Genomic DNA, 19,113 nt, shown 5'->3' with positions numbered 1-19,113 from the left:
GTGATGATCCCAGGGATCATAGGGAAAGCAACTGGGGGTCTGACAGATGTGAACAGGAATCTGGGCTTTACTGTGTCTTAGCTGTTGTGTGGCATTGCCTATACTGTCTACCATTCAAAGTGTCCTCACTTAAATATTCTATGTAATACCTTCTGAGTGTGTAGTCTTGCTAATGGGTATAGGTGCTTGCTTGGCCCTGACTGATTTCTTTCCCAGAACCAAATCTTTTGTTCAGTGTAGAGTCAGGGCTGCTGGGAGACAAGTGACAATTAAGGCCGCTCCACTTTCCCACCCCACTCCCATTCTGCTCCACGTGTCACTGTCATCACAATCTTTCACCAGCTGATGACCTAAGATGTTGCCTCAGGTGATACTCTCATATGAAATGTGCCTCCATTCCACCAAAGATGGAGGCATCAAGTCTTTGCTAGAGCCTACCTCAAATCATGCATGCCACGTCATATACTGAAATGGTTGATCCCACCCCAACCTCCTTCTTGGCTACTTTTGTGGGTAACTAATTCAGAATAAGTTCAGATACCTTGTTGCCTTTGGTGGATTCTGAGAAATCATTTCTAGTCTGCCTGGTTCTTTTTTCTTCTCTGTTTGGTGTCAGAGATGTGGGGGAAGAGCTAAAAATAATCTCTTTAAAAGGGTGACATTTGCTTGATGACACAGACATTTGTATGGCATCAAAGCTCTAGTTTCTGAAATAGAAGGTGAGGGATAAATCAGGCTCAGGCTTAGATCCCAGCATCTGTGTTCTCCGGTTCTCCGCCCTCAGGCTCCATCTGCCTACAGCCATTCTCCACTGACACCTAATCAGAGGCTGTGCAATACAAAACATGCATGTGCAATACAAAACATGCATGTGCAATACAAAACATGCATGTTTTGCCTCGGCTGCATCGGAGACTTGATGCTGATGCTCATTTTTAACTTCCTTGAGACAAGTTGTACTTTTCCAATTCTGTCACAATGTGCAACCACAGTAAGACATGTTCCCAGATGGCCAGTGGTGACACCCAATTGGACTAGAGAAAGATTAAGACTCAACAATATTCAGAGAAGATTTGAGGCGTGTCGAAACAGAATGTTGTCTAATAAGAGAGACTCAGACCCAGCATGGCTAGATAAATTCCAAATTCTTGGTTTTTCTGATACAGTGGTTCCCATCCTCAGGATCTGAGGGAACAGGAATACTGAGTGAAATTCTCAGAAGAAAAACTTTAAGGAGACAATATGATCAGAAAGGCAGACAGCATACCTAGGGCGGCAAATTCGAAGCTGAAGTTTGTGTCTGTGGCAATTGTAAGCGCTGGCCCAGGTCAGTGGCAGCTAATCCAAACAGCTAGAGTCACTTCTCATTTCTAGTCCTCTAAGGAGGGAGGGAGGGTACGATTGAGGAGACTGAAGGGGTGTGGACAGGGCTTAGAAGCAGACTTGAAACCTGTAACATACAGGTGGACAATGGGAACAGCTCTATGTGTGACTAACAGCAACATGGGCTTCCTAGGGCAGTTTCAACATATACTGTGAAGACAAGTCTTAGGAAAGTACCAATTAAGAGAAAGCAGTAGCCATGCAGCTGGAGCTCCTGGAACCTAGAACCCCTGGGGCATCAGTCGACCATCTAGCCCACTTCCTCATCATCAGGGGCTGAGTTCCATACTGGGAAAGAAAATTCAGAAGGAAAACATCTCCCAGTCCATTCGTCTCCAGTAAGACCTGCCTTCCTACTCTTGAGAATAGTATATCATAGGAAGAAAGTGAAGATATCTTACTTCCCAAAGAGGGAAACCTTGGGGTATACTTTGTTGTGATTTATCATTGAAAATTTAAATTTACCTCAAAACAAATACTGACACATTACAGTACTCAGTAGTCAGCTGGACGCAGTGGCACATGCCTGTAATCCCAGCACTCAATAGTCTACATGAGACAGGGACCAAATAAAAGACAGCACACACAGTTCCTGAGCTAGGGAATTATAATCCCAGAGGCCACAGCCTGTGATGTCAGTCTCTGAAAGAACAAAGAGTTCAAAGACAAAGGAGACTTGTTTTGAGACTAGATATGAGGGTCAGTGGTAGAGCATGTGCTTAGCACACGGGAGGTCCTGGGTTCAATCTCCAGGAGGGAGAAGGAAGGCTTAGATTGTAGGCTGATACACCCCACCCCCAGTCACCAGTCATATAAACTGCCAGCTGCCAGCTCTTAGAGCTTTCGTAAGCCAGGAACGCCTGCCACGAGCGCTCAGATGACTAAACACTTTTTATACTAGTTTGTTCAGCCAGGGCCCAACAGGACATTCCTAGTATTTTAAAAATGTATTCCCAACCACAGGACCTACTTATGTTGAAAAGAAATAAGTATACTACGAGAAAATCTGAGTTAAAAGTTTTATTCATTCAACATCTCACATTACAAATATTTAAAAATTATATGCATACTGGTATAAATAGTCATTTGCAAACTATTTAATAACATTAATTTTCCACTAGCACTTCAACAAATGAACTCTTTTAAAAAAGGAACTGTGTTATATAACTTAAGAGTAGAACATACAAAAATAGGAACTTAACGTGAAAATGACTTTAATAAAAAAAATGAATTACCCTTATTTAAAATGCTAGAATAAATACTACAACCTCCCCATACACAGTAAAAACTATATGGAAATTCAGCCAAGTAGTACAATTAACTGACGCACTTAAATAACGTTCCCTTCTGATAATATGAGCAATACACTGGAAAAATTAGGGATTAGTAAAAACTAGACACCCACTTGCTAAAAGTTTCACTTCCAAAAAAATATAACAAAAATCTGATGAAATTATAAAAACTAATTATACTTTAAATTTTAAAAATATAAAAAATAAAACAGTTGAATACAATATTGTCCCAATTCTTACAATGCTATCAATCACAGTAGCTTTAAAATAAGATAATAAAATAAAGCAAATGACCAAAACCTCTTTTATTCCATTTTTAAAAATAATCTCAAATTTACATTAGTAGAAAGATTGATTTCTGATTCTTTTCTTTAGAAACACCAGCAAGAAAGAGGATTACTCTTAACAGTAGAAAATGACATTTTTAAATGTCTGCAATTAAAAACAAAGAATTACACTGCAAAGATCTTCCAAAGTGTGAGATAAGTATTGCACATAACTGGAGTGAGCTTGCCACAATTCATCACATTCAAGTTTTAAATCACCTTTTAACAGAAGATTCAACTCTTCAAAACAAAAGGGGTGAATTATCAAGTCTTTCCAACAGCACTCTCATAAAATGCTAAGTTCATTCACTGCAAGTTTTATTTTGCATTCTGCAGAGGTCTGTGTATGGAGAAGTATATATATTATACCAAAGCCGGGGACGGGGGGGGGTCCTTTACATAGAAAATAATCAGAAACACTTTATTTTACATTGCAAAAATAACCATGTAATTACTCTGTAACTACATTGTAAATACATGGCTGGTGCCATGCTAGTGCGCTAGAACTACATGCTTGGTAAATTGAAGTGATACCCTAAAACCTGTAAACTAATTACATGTTAATTATGTTTGAGTTACATGGTAACTCCCAACTACAATCCCATGTAATCTGAAGGACATGTAATCATAAAGTTCAGAGTAATAGATAATCATTGTTTATGCCCTGTAAAGAAGTGGAACCAAATCATCTGTAAACACGCTTGTCACACAATCACAAGTAAATATTAGCAGAATAACAATTTCTTACATTAGTCATGCATACTAACATTACAAACCTGTCCTGTGGCAGGCGATTTTGTTTTATTATATAGAATTTAAAAGAGCAGACATCTCTGAATCAAACGTGTAACATCAATTAATTAAGATTAAAAATGGTTAAACATTCACCCAAAATGTCTGCATTTTATGAATAATTTAAAAAACTTAGTAAGAAGCTGTAGACAATTTTGTTATTTTAAATTTCTACCCTATGCTTATGCATTTAATTTTTTTTAGGAACTACAGTGTTATCTTGTCATTTTCATGCGAATTTTTTTCATTAATTTGTGACTTTACATAGACTATTTCTTAAATTATAGGTACACCAATAGCTGGTGCTGGGGAAGGATGTTTAAGCAACATGCTTTCTCTTCTCTGCAGACTCTAAAATAGCATTGCCAGTGCACAACACTCATAATTTAAAATGTATGCAGAGCACTGAAATGTATAAAAAGCAGAATATAAGAAAATAAAATTTATTAAAATTATTTATATTAAAAAATGAAGTATATGAAGATCTCTCAGTAATAAAAGTACAAAAAGCTACTCTTTGCAATATGAAAAATTGAGGTATTGCATAAAGAGATATCCCGTCAGTGAAAAGTGTGCCTAAAAATGTTCACTGTTGGAAAAACAAGATATACAAAAGTAGTGCATAACAAATATACATCATGTGCATGACAAAGTAAGTCAGCTACAAAACACTGTACCGAGATTCAGCAGGCCATGTACAAAGGGAAATTACCATTCAAAGCTAGTTCTCAAGCAGTGTTAGCTCTTGTTAACTCATCACACCTGTTTACTGAGTAGGAACAGCACAATAGCACACCCCAAGCCACCTACAAGCATTAAAGGAAGAAAAAGAGGCAAAGGAACATTCCAATTAGAATCATGTAGTTCAGGAGAAAAGAAAAACGTCCCTGACCAGCTACATGAGAGTACCCTCCATTAGCGTGGCTCTTCGCTGTTCTGTTAGCAGGGGATTCTTTGACAGTGGCTCTCTCTCTGTTGGACTCTTAGACAGCAAGTGCCTCCATTTTGACCTTTGGAACTTAACAGGTGTAGTTCATTAAAGCCTGTGTTAAAAATAAAGGGCTGCATTTCCTACAGACAGCAGAGGGGCCACCAGCCAGGTGGTGGCAGCACTGCGGGCAAGTCTTTGGTTCTGAAGGACCCAAGATGGTACTGTTGGCAGCACAGCCAGCAAGGCTGCACTTAGACTGCTGCTGTTAAATGCTTTGCACACTGATAGTAACCCTTTGAGCTACGGTAGGGCATTTAATAAGAGAATGTCAATTAAACCAAAAGTTACTTCCATGACCAGGGCTTCAAGAGACTATTTTAAATATACCCCCGAAGCATACTGTTCATAACTTAAGAACATCTTTCAAAGCTAGGGTTGTATTTATAATAAAGCATGCATTACTTGATGAAGTTGGCACTTCAAACACTATGTCCCATGCTAAGTTTGGAAAGTGTATGTTATTGTACCTTATAGGAAGAGTAAGATAAACATACAGACTTTTGCACAGATTTACACAATTACTTAGTTCAACAGTGCAAAACACTTTGCAACTACTTGACTTTTTTTTTAACCTTCCCCCACCCCACGTTTTCTATGTTACAACTAAATTACAAGATTCTAAAGTAACTTCAAATGGAAAACAAAGCCAATGGGCAGCCAATTTGTATGTTGTTTTTAATCTTCCAGTTTTGGCTACAAGTGTAGTGTAACACAAAGTCAAAAATGATATCCTTGAGGTATGTCTAGATATGTTGTTTTAAAATGTCAAAATGGAGAGCAAAGGCTGACACCTGATGACTGTTAGTAAATTAGGATATAGTTTATATATAACAACAAAAATAAAATTTATGTTTTTGTTCTTCTGTTTTCCCACCAGATATCATTAATCTAGCTTTGGTAGGTTTCCTGGGGCTGTGATTAGGAAGTCAGTTAAATAAATAAACACACTCCCCTCAGTAGTAAAGTCACCCAATTCTTACATTCGGAATTTTAAGAATTATTTCAAAGAAAACAAACTCAGCTCTGCCTACTTTATTTTTAAGTATTTGAGGCATGATCAAGCTGTATTCAGCCTCAAAGCTCTTACGGTTACGCTGCTCAATCTTGCTCATGCATTTGCTTGCTCTGACATACTCTTTCCTGTTAATAACGGTTAACTTCCTCCATTGCTGTTAAAGAATAAAAAGGGATAGAAAAGAGGTAAGGAATGAAAGAAAAGAAAAGAAACGGCAAGAGCACTTCCCTGGGGGAGACTGTGTCAGAATACACAATAGTGTTACTGTTGGTGATTATCTCAATAAAGTATTCTTATATGTTATATCATTACCAGCAATTAAAAACCCAAAATATTATCTCATTTCTCTGTTAATATTTCTCTCCTCTAAGAAAATGCTGCAGCAAGTTTGGATCCTCTTGGCTTCCAGCAAAACAAGAGAACCCAAACTTGCATGCAACATGATGGCATGAAAAAGGAGTTTAAACATACTGTTTGTAGTGACACGAAAGTCTACAAAATACCTATGTTGTAGGTTGTTCTTTTCATTCTACTACTGTTAGTTACACACTGCTGCACAGGACATGCCAGCGTGAAGAGGCTGAGGAGGGGTTGAAATTAACAGAAGAGGGCACTTCTTCTGAGGCCTGCAAATGAGCTCTGGAGTTGTCCATCCTTCAGTTCCAGCGGAATGAAATATGCCGAGGGCGGTCACCACCTTCCTTCACCAGGGGCTTGTGGAATTCCCTGCCAGCACGAGAGTGAATAGCAGCCCAGCAATATTCACAGTAATACTGCAGACAGGTAACATTAGCACAGAAAAATGGAGCAAATTTACCCCCGCAACGAGCCCCTTGACATTCATCACACAGCTGGTCATCCAAGACATATGGCTTAACCTCCACCTGCAATGAAGAGATAAGGAAGTCGGCATTTTGGTACCATGTGTAAGTACACTTTTATCCTGTACTTCAACCTACCTGTGCCAAGGTGCCCAAACAGAAGGGATAGAGATTCATTTCAGTAAGTGTACTGAAATGAAAATCATCCATTTTAAATAGTTTTCATAAAGCGTTTATATTTATAATTTTACATGCTTATCTTGTTAAAGTTTCAAACAAACAAACAAAAATCAAAAGAAGAATTTTATCAGAAATTATTATTACTGGTATAATTTAAACAAAATCATCTAAGTGCTTCCATCTTTCACAAAATAGTTATTTCAAGGTTTACTGAGTAAGAAGATGCCTAATTTTTGCCTCTCAAACTTCTGAGTAGTTGCTGAGCCTGCCTGGTGGTTTCTCTAAGTGTCCTCATTTGGTGATGAGGACTCAGGTAAAACATGATGTGGATCACTTCCTTCTTTGCCGATGAGAATAGTTTACCTGAATCTAAAAGTGAGAAGTGACTTTACAGAACTGGGTCTATACCAGTGTTCAATAGGCCAGCCATTATCTGAGCTTCTCAAGGGTTAAAATGACCTGGTTGTTTCCTCACCAGCTACAAGACTGGTGATTCTTGGTCTTGGGAAACTCCTGGATGAACTCTAGGACTTGTGCAGGACAAGGAAGGGCAATTAGGCTTTAAGTCCTATACTCTGCAGAGGATCTAGAGAAGGGCTGAGCAGTGACCCAAGGATTTCACTATGGAGAGCCGAACCTAAGCATTTCCAATGAGAGCCCCCAGCTCTGAAACTCACATTGACAAGGTAGTCTGAATGAAGAGCAAGCAGGCATGTGATTGTGCTACAGCAAATCCTGCCCCTGTCACCTGTAGCCATAGCACAAGCTCTCCCTTTATTCACACTAGAGAATAACCACTGACAGTGAATACACATGGTCTGAATAATTGGGTGTGAAACACCACTGACTTGTTTTCATAGCTCATATTGAAAAAAGTGTAATAAAATCAACCAATGAAGACTTTAGAGGACAGTGCCATAGAATGTTGGCTAACAGGGTCAGTCCTAAGGAAGGACCAGTGTACATCCAACGCTGGGCTTATATTAGATGGTGCACCATTTTTAGAACTTTCCAAACACAGTTCAGAACTTACCCGTTTATCTATCTCTCCATGCTGCAGCTGAACAAAGCGGGCACTGATAGCAGCTATGTAACTCTGTTGATTAGAAAATGCGACTCGTCCAGCTCCTTTTGGGTATTTGAGCTCAGGGTCAGTATCGATCCCAGCATAGCAGACGCCTCCATACAGCCGATCCATTATCATCGCAAGCTCCACTAGAAAGAAAAGAGCAGAGACAATCAGGAAAACTCATCTGGCTCATCTACTGTCTCATTAAAAAACATTTTGGAACTTCTGAGTTTACATTATTATAATGATTATTAAAATCAAAATCATTATTATAATAACTTTTCTGCTAGGTTACACTGTTTAAGTACGAGCTGACCAGTTTACAATGTGCTTTCTTAATTTTCACAATCCATAAAACTGGAATTAATTTTCTGAGAAAACCGAGGTTCCAAGATGAATTGTCTATCACACCAGTCCTCGCACCTAGGTTTGTCTGTTCTGGGCTGCACTACTATCATGTCTGTACTGGTTAGCAAGGCATTGGTTCCTATAAATTGAACATGAGAAAATTAACTGGTCTATTCTTTGGGAGCCCTTCTGATTCTCCTCACCATCAAAACCTGTACCTTAGTTTACATATAGCTATTTACTAGCACATCTTACACTGGATGATCTTTCAGAGGACCTGTATTTGATTCCCGGCAACCACAGTAACTCACAACTGTCTGTAACTCCAGTTCAAGGGGATCCAATGTCCTCTTCTGGCCTCTGGGGCCATTGTACACACATGGTACACAGACATACATGCATGTAAAACACCCATTCACATAACATAAAAATAAATACAATCTTAAAAAAAACACTAAAAAAAAAAATTAAAGGGAATTTCAACATAGCTACCTTGCATGGGTGGATAACACTTCTGACAGAAGATAATGACTAGTAAATGAAAATCTCGAACCAGGCTTGGGAAACCTCTCTCTGAGTTACTGACAATGGTACCTGAGAGGTCCATTAAACAAAAGACCATCATCACTGCTCTTGGGTTGTCCACAATACCTACCTAGCAAACTCTATTGCTGAAGACAACATACTGGCTAGTTTTCATAGTGCCAGAAGGTGCCATGAAGGCCGATGGGAGAGAAAGCCAACAATGGTATCACACAGAAGTGAACCCTGGATGCTGCTATATCACCCTGTCAGATAGCATATGCTCACTGGTGCTTAGTGTAGCACAAAGGTAGTAAGGTAACCAATTGCTTTTGGGTTGGATTTGATGCCTTTTCCACAGGAGGGAATTCATTCCCAGTACTGTAAGCCTGGGCAAAAGCCCACTGCATGGGAGGTCACAAGCCCAAAGGGGAACCTACCACTTTTGCTTTGTACTAAATGTTGTCAAATTGTCTCCCAAAAGTTTGTTCATTCATGTGAATTAGTCTTGCCCTTAACCTAGCCAGAGATGCTTGGCTCTGCAGCAGGCAGCAGCCAATGCAGAGACTCATAACTCTTCAAAGTAAGAATAAGTAACTACTGAGTGCTCAGTCCTAAATGGGATGCCTAGCCATCTGTTCCCACAAGACTCAGGGAACATCATGGAAGAGGGGCGATTAAGAATATAAGAATAGAAGGGCGTGGAGAAACACTGTGAAATGCTGTCTCCTGGGCATGACATGGCCACTGTACTCATGAACTCACTACAACTGTGGTCAACAAGACCAGTAGGCAGCACCAAGGGGACTCAGTGGGTTAAAAAAAGAAAAAAAAATGTATATATATGAAGGGAATTTGGTGGAAGTGCCTAGGGGAAGCTGGGGTGAATATGATCAAGATACATTGTTTACATATGTAAAACTGTAGGGAATAAATAAAAGATACTCTATTTTAAAAACTTGAAATAGTGAATGTATCTTCTCCATGAAATGTTAAAAACAAAAAATTTTATTTTAATCTCACTTATACTCTTAAACCTCAAGTTATTTAAGTAAGTTGGGGATATAATTTCTTTGTAGTTAATATTCTAAAAACATGTTGGATTGCAGTTGTGTTTAAGCACTCAGTAAACAGCTGCTGAGAAATTGAGGACATGGGAAAGAAAAACTGTACATCTCAACAAAGGGCTTTGGATTTCAAGATACATGACAGTAACAATAAGGAGCATTTTAGTACTACATCTAAGCACTCTGAATCAGTTATTTCATTTAATCCTCAGCTCTATAAAGTAATGTACTTTTGATTCCATTTAACAGCTGAGAGAACTGAGAATTGGGAAATTTACATAATTTGTCCAGGTTTGCTCAACTATTAGTAAGAAACAGAATACATTAATTCTAACCCAAACACTTGGATTCTAGAACTCTCTCTCCTTCTCTCTCTCACACACACAACTCAAAGCTCATGGAGTATTTTAGCTGAAGATCTTTACATTTCATATACTAATGATACAGGGATTTTTATCTGTTTATACCAGCTCGTAATGGTCGAGGAACACCACCAACAAATATTGTTTTCCGTGGATCAAGAGGCTGTGAACCGTCCATCACAAAGTCACTGTCACTGAGATTCCAGGGTCGAATCTGCACCTACACAGTGTGTAAAGCAAAATGCTCACATCAAAAAAGGTTCAAAATTATTGCAAAGTATTTTACAACATTCCAGTTCATTATAAATCAATCAAGCTATAAAAATAAAAGGCTTAAAAAAAAAACCCATCTCTTCGTTTCAGAGTAAAACATTCCATGAATTGTTTACTTACTATAAGCCCAATCCCTTCACACATCCATACATCCTTAATTACCTACAAACTAATTATCTGTTTTTCAGTTTACTAGGAACCTATATTTTACCCAGCCTTATAGGATCTATGTCAATTTAAATTTAAATAAAATAGGACTCAGCATATTTCCAGGAAATATAAGCTTACTGTTGATACCAATGAATCTGTTACATTATTCCAAAAGCTATTTTAAAGTAAAAATTGCTAATACTTGCAAATTTTTAAAAAATATTTATTTTTATTTATTTTGGTGCTGGAACCTGAAGCCAGGCCCTTTGCAAGGGCAGCAAGTGCTCTTAACCACTGAGCAGTATTATGTTGATAAATACTTTAGAGCCTATTAGCCTAATCAAGAATAATGTACCTAAGGCAGGCCTGGCAGTGCAGGCTTGTATATCCTATGTGTGCCAGTTTGCTGTACTGTGAGTGTATGATGTCTTTAGCAATAAGGTCTTACCATCAAGTTTTCGTGGGTAGCCAAGAGCAATGGCAAAAGCCTGTATTGGGGTCTCTGGGACCCCCAACCAACAACTCAACTGGAAGGGGTATCCCACACCTGGCATTGGGCTTTTTGCCATAACCTATGGCTTCTAATTCCCTCCTTACCACTGTCTGTCTGTCTGTCTCTCTCTCTATGTGTATATCATATACACATATATATAAGTACACACATACATATGCTAGGTTTACAAATTAAATGTTTTCAAATACTCCCAATGTTAGCCCCATTGCCACTCATCTCCTCTGGCCTACCCCCCTCATCCTCTTCTCCATTTAAACCTTCCCACTTACAGACTAGAAGGTGCTTTGTAGGCTGCTGGGGAAGAAAAGTCATCAACAGTCTTAACCAGCTGTGAACCTGTGAGCTACAATAACAACCTGTCTGGCAGATTTGCTCATTGGTGTAATAGTGGCATAAATGTTATGGGAGTGACCAACAGCTTTCTATTGGACTCATAGTCCACTTCAGAAGACAGAATTCATGCCTAATACCATTAACTGGGCCAAGAAACTGTGGCTGGATAGGTCACTGGCTCTAGAGGAGAACCTACTACTATTTTACTAAAGGAACATAGTATCAAACTGCCTTCTAAATATTTATCTTCATACTTACAGATTAAGCATATCATATTGCTCACCAGAGAAGCTTCTTTATGCAGAAGATGGTGTTTAATACAGAGACTCGCAATTGGTCAAAGTGCAGTGAATATGTGAATGTAAAGTACTCACTTAAATGGGCCACCAATCTCACACTCCCTCGTTCAAATGCTTAAGAATACTGAGGAAGAGGGAATGGAAGCCTGTAAGAGCTGAGGTTGGGGAAGATGCTAAAAAATAGTGTCTATACCAACTCATGGCAGCTATGGTTGTGCACACAAGATCAAGCTAGTCACAATTCCAACACGGGTAGGGGAGAACCTCATAGGACCCCATCTCTAATGCTTTTGGCTGTTGTCTACTAAGGGAGAGACAGTAGTATGGCCCTCAGTTAGTTGACCATGCTCTAGAGGATGGCTCTAACACACACACACACACACACACACACACACACACACACACACGGACAATACTAATTAGACTAAGTTATTAGAAGGAGGAGGATGAAGAGAAGAATGAAGAGGATGATGTAGTTGTGAGAAGAATATTGTGGAGGGGTGTTTTCTAAAAGCTGGAGGAAGATGGTAGGTGATCTAAATATTGTATCCATGTCTAAAATTAGCAAAAAATACATATAGTTATATTCTGTTTTCAAACATATAAATTTAAGTAGAAACCATAAGATGTTTTTACACAAAGCAGGTGAATGGCAGCATAAACAAAAGGTAATCTTTTTTTTCCCTACTCCACCAAGTTTATTTTGTTTAATGCAATGGTTTCTGGAAATGGGTATGTAATAAACAATAATATATATCCATAAAAGTACTTTTAGAACGGAATTGGTGGAGGATGTTAGTTATTGCAGAGTGCGACCTTTCAAGGGAAAGTACAATGGAATTTGGAACTGAGTTACAGGATTTTTCAGAAATAAAATTCTGTATATGAAATAACTGCTGACATAGAAAACACAATGATAAAAATATATGAAACAGATATCCAGTTTTAAAAATGAATAGTTGTAGTTTATATAAAAATTTTAAACTGTATTTTGAAAAACACACTAAACTACACTTACTGGTTTATCCTTGATGGTTGGACTTGATACACACAGGTAGAGTTTTCCATCTTCTTCAATACATGCATCAATGAGAGCCTGGACAGAACTTTCATCTTGAAACAGCAGGAATGCATAGCCTGGAAAGAAAGAAACAGAAAGTAAAGACTTAAATAATTTGCTTTCTTTATCATGCATAGGATAAAAAGCTTAAACTAAAATTAAGGAAGGAAAAAATAGAAAATATGAAAAATTAAAACAAGATTCCTACTAAAATTCTGAACACTACAATAGCTCATTTTGGTAGCATCTTTTTAAACTCTCTCTCTCTCTGTGCATGTGTGTGTCTCCTGCATGAAAGTCAAAGGTCAACTTGCAGGAGCTGGTTCTCCTGATTCACCACATGGGTCCAGAAGGGCAGAACTCTGTCAGGTATGATACAAGTACTGAGCCTGATCACCAGCTCCACTTTGGAAGTATCTGGAAACATCTTGTAATGTGTAATGAAAATTGAATTAAAAGTATAGTAGGTAGAAAATTTAAAAACACATGTAGGAAAATATAAATTCAACAATAAAACTTTTGCACTGAAAGTAAGCATATATGAAAATGCTCAATATTAGACAATCTAAGAATAAAATGTACTTCAATATTGAAATCTCAAGAACTACCTTTTGGTGGAAAATAAGATTTGCTTTCTGCTTTATGAGGCCAATCCACAATCAAAGGTCCAAAGCGTCGGAAACTCGCTGTGATCTCATCTAATGAAAAACAACAAAATAGTAGATTTAAATGTATCAGCTTTAGAAGTTTTTGTAATATAAAATCACTTTACTGTAATGAGGTCACAAATAAAACTGTCCCACAGATAGAATAATGTGGCCACTCAAAGCCCCAAAGTCTACACGTCTCAGTGAAAGCCTAAGCAGTTGGAGTACACATTCTGAAGCTGTGGAGTTTCACTTACGGTTTCAAATTTTCATTACAATTACATTTTTATATACTTATCCAGGACACACACACAAAAAAGGAAAAAACAACCTGACAGAGATAAAACTTGAAAACAATTAACTTTCTATCTTCTTTCACGATTCACATTTCTATTACCTGCATCCCATTTTTCCTCATCACCTGATTTTCTTGTTCTCCCCTTTAATAAAAATCTATCTCCAATAATGTTACAAACAGCTCTTGTATTATATACTTTACCATGTACTCATCATACTCAGGACTTGTCATATCTGCCTTCAACTTCTTCCTTTTCCTCTTTACCCTCTATTTAGATACATATATGAAGCAATTTACCCATCCATCATCTTTTATTGACATTATGCTTTATAATTCCCAAATTCTATGGTTGGTATCAGCTCAAAGCAAGGTTGCTTCCTTTTATAACTCTATATGTATCAGGAAAGAAATACTAATACAATTATTCTCCAGTGCTGAACCTTCACTTGATCGAGAGTCTCATCTAGAGCACATGTTGCATTAACTGTCATATCCCTTTAGCACTAGCCCTTCTCAGTTTTTCACATTCACTCTATATAACAGTGGTTCTCAACCTATGGGTGAGGGTCAAAGGACCCTTTCACAGGTGTCACTTAAGACCATTTGCATATCAGATGGCTGATATTTACACTATGGTTTATAACAGTAGCAAAATTACAGTTATGAAGTAGCAATGAAAATAATTTTATGATTGGAGGTCACCACAACACGAGGAACTGTATCAAGGGGTGTTAAGCTTCCTAGCAGCATTAGGAAGGTTGAGAACCACTGTTCTACAGCATGCTGCTATAGACTTAGTGTCTGTGCACTCCAGCTCCCCAATCTTCATGCTGAAATCAAATCCCTAGTTGGGAGAATTTAGAGAAGCCTAGGTTAGAGGAGCAGAAGCCCCATCAACAGTAGTTAGCACATTTACTCATAAAAGAGGTCCCAGGGAGCTCCTTTGCCACTTCTATCATAAGATTACAGTAATGACTAGTATCAAAACTTTGACCAGGCAAGGAACCTCCCAATGCTTTGACACTGATCTTCCCAACCTCCAGAACTACGAAAAGTTCCTGGTGTTTATAAGCAGCCTGCTTTATAGTATTTCCATCTAGAAGTGCCCTCATTTGGATATTTATTCGGCTTCCTTATGACCAGTTTCATGCTATATATCCCAAACACAAATATTACCAAGTGGTGTTGTGCCACCTCACAGTGATCTGGGTCACTTGGCTTCTGCCTGGTTTCTCTATGAAGAAACCATTTTCCTTTCTGTATTCATTTTGCACTTTGTAAGGAATACCGTGTTACCTACTACCAGCATCCTGTTGTATTAGTCATGCCACCTACTAGAAGGTACCCAATGATAGATATGTAACCACCATAATGGCTGCTAAATGTTGATGATGTTTCCACTGTTCCTTCTACATTTCCCCATCAGTATGATATAGTATGAAAGAGCTCTGTTTTTTTCTTCTAGTTGTTTATTATATCCACACAACCTACTTTATTCAACAGGTTAAAACAGTTCTCTCTTTAATTATTTTGATTCTTGATATTAATGCTTGATATCTCTCTTTTTTCTCTCTATCCACATCTCTGCCTCCCCCCCTCTTCCATGAATGGTCCAGTGAGAGCTCCCAAGACCTCTGAACTTTCCCTGTTATTTGCACTTCCATACTTTATGGTTTTGGAAGGTATTCCAAATCTTGTTTTCCTGTCTCACCTCTACAATCACGTCAACATATGGAATGCTTTTTAAAAATGAAGTCTTGGTTCCTGTTAGCAGCAAAGAGAAAATCCCATATGCTCATAGCTAGAGGGTATTCAGTAGATAAAGCTGGGAAATAAATGAATTATATATATATATATATATGTTTATAAATGTTTTTATACCTATATATTTTAAAAGCCAACAAACATATTGCTATTTCAAATGCAACTCCAATTTTTCATGTTTTTTCCCTAGTCTTGTTCCTTCCCTTGTTTTAATCTCCCTACAGCTGTGAAATAGTGCAGTCTATTCTGCTATACCCGTTTTGGCTGTACAATTTGGTTCAAATGAGACTGACTCACAGGAAAATGCTGTTAGACTAACTTGGATGTTGTCTGGTTCGTAAGTGACTTTTCCTGAGCAAGGTGAGTTAGATGGTGAGAGGAGAACTAACTATAATCCTCAGTAGGAAAGAGAAAGCTTTTGCTTGTGTAATGCAAAGCTGGAACCCTCTCAGGTCCAGCTTAAGAAAATCAAGTCCAAATGCAACATGTAAGGCTCTCTTGCCAGAGAGGAGGAACCAGCTTTGAGGGCTGGCTATTGGCACCCTCTCAGGTGTTCAGTGGTTCATTATCTATTTACCATATTTCCATGACCACAAGCAGCATTTAACTTTGTTGCTTTAGGGGCACTGCCATAGCACACTGGACTACCTAACTTGCTTGGATTGTTCAAGTTATATCCAAGTACTAATTCTGGTTTTGTTCCTGTTTCAGGTACAAAGCTTATTCAATTTCAAATGATCTGCCTCTTATCCCACATTCCATGGAAATTCCGTAATTTTTACTGCACAATTCTGCATTTTCAAACTCTGCATTCTGAGAATGGTATGGAGAATGAGTGTAAATGGAAATGAAATTTCAGCAGTTTTATCAAGATATGTAACAAGTGTGTTTGTTATAACCTTCTAGAAGCTTGATAAACTTGATCTCAGTCTAAGTGACAGTGATTAAATATTATTAGATCTTACAGACTCTTACAGAATCGAATCTATGCTCTCGATATGAATTAGTTTCTTCCATTTCCCACTCAGGAAAACAAGATAAAAGAAACAAGGTACCCAAGACTGTATGATTGCAGGGCAGGTTGCCCCTGTGATTTCTATTACGGTTGCTGAAACCCAGAAATGATCTCAATATTACTGGATAACTGATCCCTTCAAGTCCCTGTATGGCTGGCTACCGACTCAAGTCTTAGCTCAGATCTTACTTCCTTAAAGTGAGTTTCCTTAGCTATCCAATCTAAGAAGACTCCTTGCATGCTAGACCCCATTAACACTGTTTGCTTTCCAACACTATTCTGACATTTTCTCTTCTGTTTACATACTTTTTATGTACCTTCCCACATAAGAATGTAGATTCTGCAAAAAAGGACCTTCTTATTTACTTCTATAAATAATCTGAAGAACAGTGCAGTTGTTTAGAGAACACCTAAATGTTTGCTGGATGAATATATATATATATATTATATAATTTATATATATATATTATATATAATTTAATCACTTTTAAGATTCTCTTTCTTGTACAAGTATAGAGTATATATTTTTTAAAGTTCATGCTTAATTTAAAATTTGAAAGCTTGAAACAATGAGAGGTAGGAAAGAAAAAAAAACAATAAAACTGAACAAAACAGAATAGAGCAGTTAAAGCCATATTGTCTATAATAGAGTCCTTGGGAAATCTTCTCTGATATCTTCCTTCTTTTTCCTTGAATTTGATCCTTGCTTCAGCTCATATTCACAATCTTGCTCCTCTTCCTGCAACTAATCTTATGGTATGATAGATGACAGGACAAGAGAACAAGGTAAGCAAGACTGAAGAGGCAGTGCCAGGTATGACAGGGTCTATAACAACAACAAACCCTAGGTATAACTTCCCCATGGGCCACCAAGTGGCACACAGCTTCACACAGTCCTTTCTGAATATACCTTCATCGATGTCAGGAGGCAATCCACCCACGAACACCTTGCGGGAATACCGTTCCACTCTCTCCCCATTCTGATGAGTGAAGCAGTGAGGTGAACCCAGGCCACTGTGAAGAGGTTGATCCCCTCGGCCATCATCCAGGAATCCATCTTCCATGGGAAACAATGAAGACTGACCTGAAACAGAGAGCAGAACAGAAAGCTAATAGGAAAGGCTCCTTGCTACTAATTAGTACACACCAGATAAAACATGAGCTGCTTAAGATAGCTGTTTTTATTTGCTCACTACAGGATCATTTATGCTCTTGAATTGTTATCACCTTTAAGTCTACTGAATCAGAGGGACTACACATGGTTAAACAGAGGCTACTCAAGCATCCCACAGGAATGCAGATGCTTCAGCATGTGAAATGGAAGCATAGTGGAAGAGAGTACTCCTTTGAAAGCAGTTGGCAGCAGACTGCACTGCCTTGGCAAGTACCCGATGGCAACCTACACAAGGACACAGAATATTAAATTTGGCTATAAAATGCTGGTCACATAAATTTCTTTAATGGAGCAAAAGAGTGTGCCTCTGCACACTTTCCTAAGAACGTACTTAAAATCAGCAAGTGAATTTTAAGTGAGCACTCATTTTAGTTTACCTTAACTATTAGGATATAATCAAGGCTCACTTAATGTTGGTACCCAATTCAGCTCTAGTCTTACAGCATTTAAGATCTGGAGGCATGCTAAAGATATATTAGCTGAGTGATCACCAGCTTACCAACGATGTCATCTGTTTTGAAAAACTATCTTAAAAACTGAAATTACAAATATCTGGAATACATAAGAAAGTAGAAAAGACTAGAAAAACCAATGTGTGTAAGTCTTTCCATACTTACCTGGCAGGAAAATAAAAATGTCTGTATTATAAACGAAGCACAGAGGTACAGATAGCTGCATTCTCTCAAGCTTTCTCCCTTCTCAGGCTGCTTTTTACTGCTAGTTGTTCTCTGAGGAATGGTCAACTGTAACTCTAGAAATAATCTCAAGTCTCTTTCTTTATTGGGATGCTCACATGCCGTTTGGTTGCCACGGTTGTAAGTCTCATTCCCGAGCATAGACAATAACAGTGTCTTTGTCACGAATTTGTCCTATATGCTATTAGTAAATTATGACCCCAAATGGCTCTACAATTAAAGATTACTTTCTGAATGATCTTTTTAAAAAAATCACATTTTAAATATAAGTGACTTAATGGTCATACAAAATAGCAAAAGTATTACAGACAAGAAAATTAAGTTCAGTTGGAAAGATCTAGGAGGTAAGTCTCTAAAATCCCCTGATTTCTAAAGCATTTATAGGAATACTTATTTTACTTAGTTCACTGTATTTTAAACTAAACAAATGTATACTGTTTACTTCGTAAAGCAAGCTGATGAAAATTACTTAAGTATAAATGACTCTCCAATTGAGATATTTTTTAAGACAAGTCTAGCTTTTAAGGATTCAATTCTTTAAAAAATTTCTTAAATTCTTCTAAGGAGTTAAAAAGGCAAATATTTAGCTATAAGTAAGCTAAAAATCTAACAGAATTTAAACCTAAGCCCCACCATTTTGTTAATTTGTCAAAGCTCTTTAAGTCTCTTCAGTCAGAATGTCTACAGCTCCAACTCCAACACAATTCTGTATACGTCAAGCCC

The 19,113-nt window shown here is 37.9% G+C and overlaps 1 protein-coding gene across 4 annotated transcripts in view; it reads right to left on the bottom strand.

The window, feature by feature from the left end:
• Positions 1-2,388: 2,388 nt before the first annotated feature.
• Cpeb4 (cytoplasmic polyadenylation element binding protein 4) overlaps positions 2,389-19,113 on the bottom strand; it is a 63,295-nt gene continuing 46,570 nt past the window's right edge. For all 4 annotated transcript variants that reach the window (XM_060363888.1, XM_060363889.1, XM_060363890.1 and 1 more), the window contains 6 exons: positions 17,432-17,605; positions 13,406-13,495; positions 12,756-12,874; positions 10,274-10,388; positions 7,834-8,015; positions 2,389-6,683 (listed from right to left, as the gene is read on the bottom strand). In XM_060363888.1, coding sequence (XP_060219871.1) covers positions 6,456-6,683; positions 7,834-8,015; positions 10,274-10,388; positions 12,756-12,874; positions 13,406-13,495; positions 17,432-17,605 — 908 coding nt within the window. In that variant the 3' untranslated portion in view covers positions 2,389-6,455. The remainder of the gene's footprint in view (positions 6,684-7,833; positions 8,016-10,273; positions 10,389-12,755; positions 12,875-13,405; positions 13,496-17,431; positions 17,606-19,113) is intronic.

Source organism: Meriones unguiculatus, chromosome 11 (assembly GCF_030254825.1).
Source record: "Meriones unguiculatus strain TT.TT164.6M chromosome 11, Bangor_MerUng_6.1, whole genome shotgun sequence".
NCBI classification, from domain to species: domain Eukaryota; kingdom Metazoa; phylum Chordata; class Mammalia; order Rodentia; family Muridae; genus Meriones; species Meriones unguiculatus.
The sequence above is the reverse complement of the archived record's forward strand: the minus strand, read 5'-3'. Positions and strand labels throughout refer to the sequence as shown.